General features: G+C 39.5%; 1 protein-coding gene across 1 annotated transcript; it reads right to left on the bottom strand.

Moving 5' to 3' along the window:
* Positions 1-454: 454 nt before the first annotated feature.
* LOC110073847 (2-oxoglutarate receptor 1-like) lies at positions 455-3,325 on the bottom strand. The gene has a single exon (XM_020783487.3). The coding sequence runs from the start codon at positions 2,446-2,448 to the stop codon at positions 1,402-1,404; it is 1,047 nt and encodes a 348-aa protein (XP_020639146.3). The 5' UTR covers positions 2,449-3,325; the 3' UTR covers positions 455-1,401.
* Between the last annotated feature and the right edge of the window lie 200 nt (positions 3,326-3,525).

Below are 3,525 nucleotides of genomic sequence, written 5' to 3'. Positions count from 1 at the left end.
CTGTTAGGGAACTATCATGTCAACTGCCCAGACCACTTCAGTGCACCACCTATTGAGATGAACGCTTGCCAATCAAAGCAGTCAGATACCCTCCCAAGACCTCCTGAAACCTGTCTAAATTGAGACAACTACAAGGGGGAATAATTTTCATTGGTTTGATCTCCCTGTGGTGGTGGTGGTGGTGGCGGTGGCTAAATTTCAGCCAGGTTAAACTTCAGCAGGAGATGATGGCATGAATTCTGCTTGTGTTTATGTAAGATTTATGTTACTTGCAGCTAACGGATGAGGTGACAGGATGCATCTTAGTTGCATAGTAGGGTGTTTAACTAGGCATGAGACTGAGATGCACCCTGACATCTTGCCAGTTAGCTGCAGCAAGTTACACAAAACCTACATGGACACCAACAGGATTCTAGCCAATAATATCTCTGGAATCAGACAAAGAGGCACAGCAGGGAAGCCTGCAGGGCTGCCTTTGAGTGGGCAGCCACTGGAGAAGGCAGAGGAGAGAGGTGTGTGCTGTGATATAAGGGGAAGTATCAAACCCTCATTACCTCAAAGGAGTAAGATCCTTCTTTTTGTTTCCCTCTAATGTACCTGGTATGTGGCTTGGTTCATTAATTGGCTGGCACTGGCATGTACAGAATCCCAGCCTGTGTTAATATTTCGTTATGTTTACCTCAATGCTTTCCATTCTGTGAACTGTAAGGAAATGTTTTGGGCATAGCGGAGATGTTTTCAAAAGATTTGAATGCATTCTCTTCCATTTAGGCATTTAAAGAACTGCTAACGATCGGTCTGTCTTTCTCTCTCACACACACCCTCCCTTTCTTGGCAAACCTGGGATGCCAAAATTTGGGGGCCATTAGTCTTAGTCAGGTAAATACCTTACAAAAAGAAATACCTGCAGATCTGAAAGAAAGAAATAAAGCCTAGAAATCCCAAGGCAGATAATATCCCCTGCTTTCTAAGGAATGTGATTTGAGAATTTTCTAATTTATATTGGTTGCTGCCCAGAGTCTTTTTATTAAAAAATAAATAAAGAAGGCATTAGAAATGAAATGAACTCTTGATCATTTAATATGCTATTGTTATACTGCTCAGTGCCCAATGGGACAAAAAGGAACACCACAACATTTTAATTTGCTTGCCTGAGGTAGCAAAAACAATACAAAGAACAACTTGGGCCACTTTTGACCTGAAGCAATGATTCCATACATTGAGTCCTGTTATCTTCACGCACTTCCAAAAGCACATGAAAAGATTTGTTCCCATAAGGCCACTTCTGCACATTATAAAATATAAAATATGGTAGATCTCTACATGATCTCCCCATACAGAGATGATGATCTTAATTAGAAGACAATTAACAACCAATGTCCTAAAGGGAAATACATCAAGTCATAATTTTAATTGTCCAGACTTGTTGAAGTCAGTGTTGCTTCCAGTCCCCATCTGCTGCATCAAGCTACTCAACTTGCATCTCAAAAATAATGGAAAGGCTTGCCGGAAATTATCATTGATCACTGCATAAAGTAACAAGTTGCAACATGTATTCATTGCAGCCAGTGGTCTGGAGATAACGTAGGCAGTATGTACATGGGTTTCAAGCTCACACTTGACTGGGTGCAGCCTTAATTCAATCCGAAGAATCCGTAAGACATGGAAGGGTAAGAAACACACAGAAAAGACGACCAGGAGGAGACAGGCTAGTTTACGAGCCTTCTGTTTATATCGGTTTTGAGTGTGCATCCCTGTAGCCAAGGTACAGATGATAGCAGCATAGCAAAGAGTCACAATTATTAAAGGCAAGAAGAAGACCAAGCTGCTTAAAAGCCAGGTGTACCATCTAATAACATCCAGTTTTTCAGAACTCATAAGGTCGTGGCAAAAAGATTTGTTCTCAGAATCTTCTGAGGTAATCAGATAGTTAATGGGGCTCACAGCCAAGAGCGAAAAGACCCAAGATGCAACACATGCTAATATAGCCCATGACTTTTTCTGGACTGAGAAAGATCTTATGGGATGAACAACGGCAAAATATCGGAAGATGCTGAAGCAGGTCAGAAAGAGGATGCTGCTGTACAAATTGAAGTGGAAACTGAAGCGGATGAATTTACACAGAAAATCTCCAAAGATCCAGTCCTCCCCACTGGCATAGTAGTGGATCAAGAAAGGAAGGGTGACTAAGTACAGAAGGTCTGTGGAGGCCAAGTTGAACATGATAATGGTGGTGCTCTTCCAGGGCCTCATCTTGAACGCATACACATAAATCACTATGAGATTGCCTGGGAAGCCCACAAGAAAGGTGATTCCATACAGAGGTGGCAGGTAAGATTGTCGGAGCTCATGGACGTCATCAGTACAGTTCTCCAGAGGCACTGCATCATAGCCTGACAGTATGATAGTCAAATTGGCTATAGAGGCAACTGCAGTTGGTGATATCATGGTGAGGCTTCAGGGAGAAAAAAAACACAAGGGGTTAGTTTAGCTTAGACGAGTTTCAGTCACAATATATTAGATCCAGATGTAGTCATCCTTAAACATCACAGAAACAATTGGACTTAAGTTTGGTTTCAACATACTGTTAGCAAATATTTTACAATACAATACAAAAATATCTGAATATATGCATAGAAAGTAATCAAGTGCACTATTATTGAACTGCTAGATTTTCTTTTTTAAAAAAATTCAGTAAGTTATGAAATATTACCATTGCTTTTGTTATTTTAGAAATTGATACCTCAGAAAAAAGGAAGATTATCATAATTTTCCTCTGTTACAAGTTTTATTCTGAACATTTCACAATATTCTTAATCATGTTGTTTTTAACTTTCGGATCATTGCAGAATTCTAATTAAAACCCTATATTCAATATTGGAACTTCCAGAGGTGTTAACATACAATGTCATCTAATCTCTGAAGAGTAAAAGAAGAGTCTCTTCGTTTTGAAATAGGCAAGCTTTTCCTTAGTGTCTGTCTGCCTGAGAGGTTTTTTTTAAAATGGGATTGTTGTGCCTTGTTACTTCTAAATGCATTTTTAGCATTGACTTGATTCATCATTTATCATTTAAAATATAATATTTGTTTATAATTTTAAAAATATTTATATTCATTTTTAACTTTTGAATATTGTCTTTTTGATGAGGAAAGTTGACTTTGGGGAAACATAGGGTTTAAACAAACAAACAAACAAACAAACAAACAAACAAACAAACAAACAAACAAACAAACAAAGCAAAGCGTACTGCTTATATACAGCCCCATAGTGCTTCAAGCACTCTCTCGGGGGTTTATAAGTTAATTATGCAGGCTACACATTGCCGCCCCCCCCCCCTAGGGAGCTCAGTACTCATTTTACCGACCTCGGAAGGGTAGAAGGCTGAGTCAAGCTTGAGCCGGCAACCTGGAATTGAACCCCAGGTTGTGAGCACAGTTTAGGTTGCACTAAAGCAGTTTGACCACTGTGCCACGAGGCTCCAAATCAATCAATCAATCAATCAATCAATCAATCAATCAATAGGG

This window comes from Pogona vitticeps, chromosome 3, assembly GCF_051106095.1.
Source record: "Pogona vitticeps strain Pit_001003342236 chromosome 3, PviZW2.1, whole genome shotgun sequence".
NCBI lineage: Eukaryota > Metazoa > Chordata > Lepidosauria > Squamata > Agamidae > Pogona > Pogona vitticeps.
This window is presented reverse-complemented; position numbering and strand designations above follow the sequence as displayed.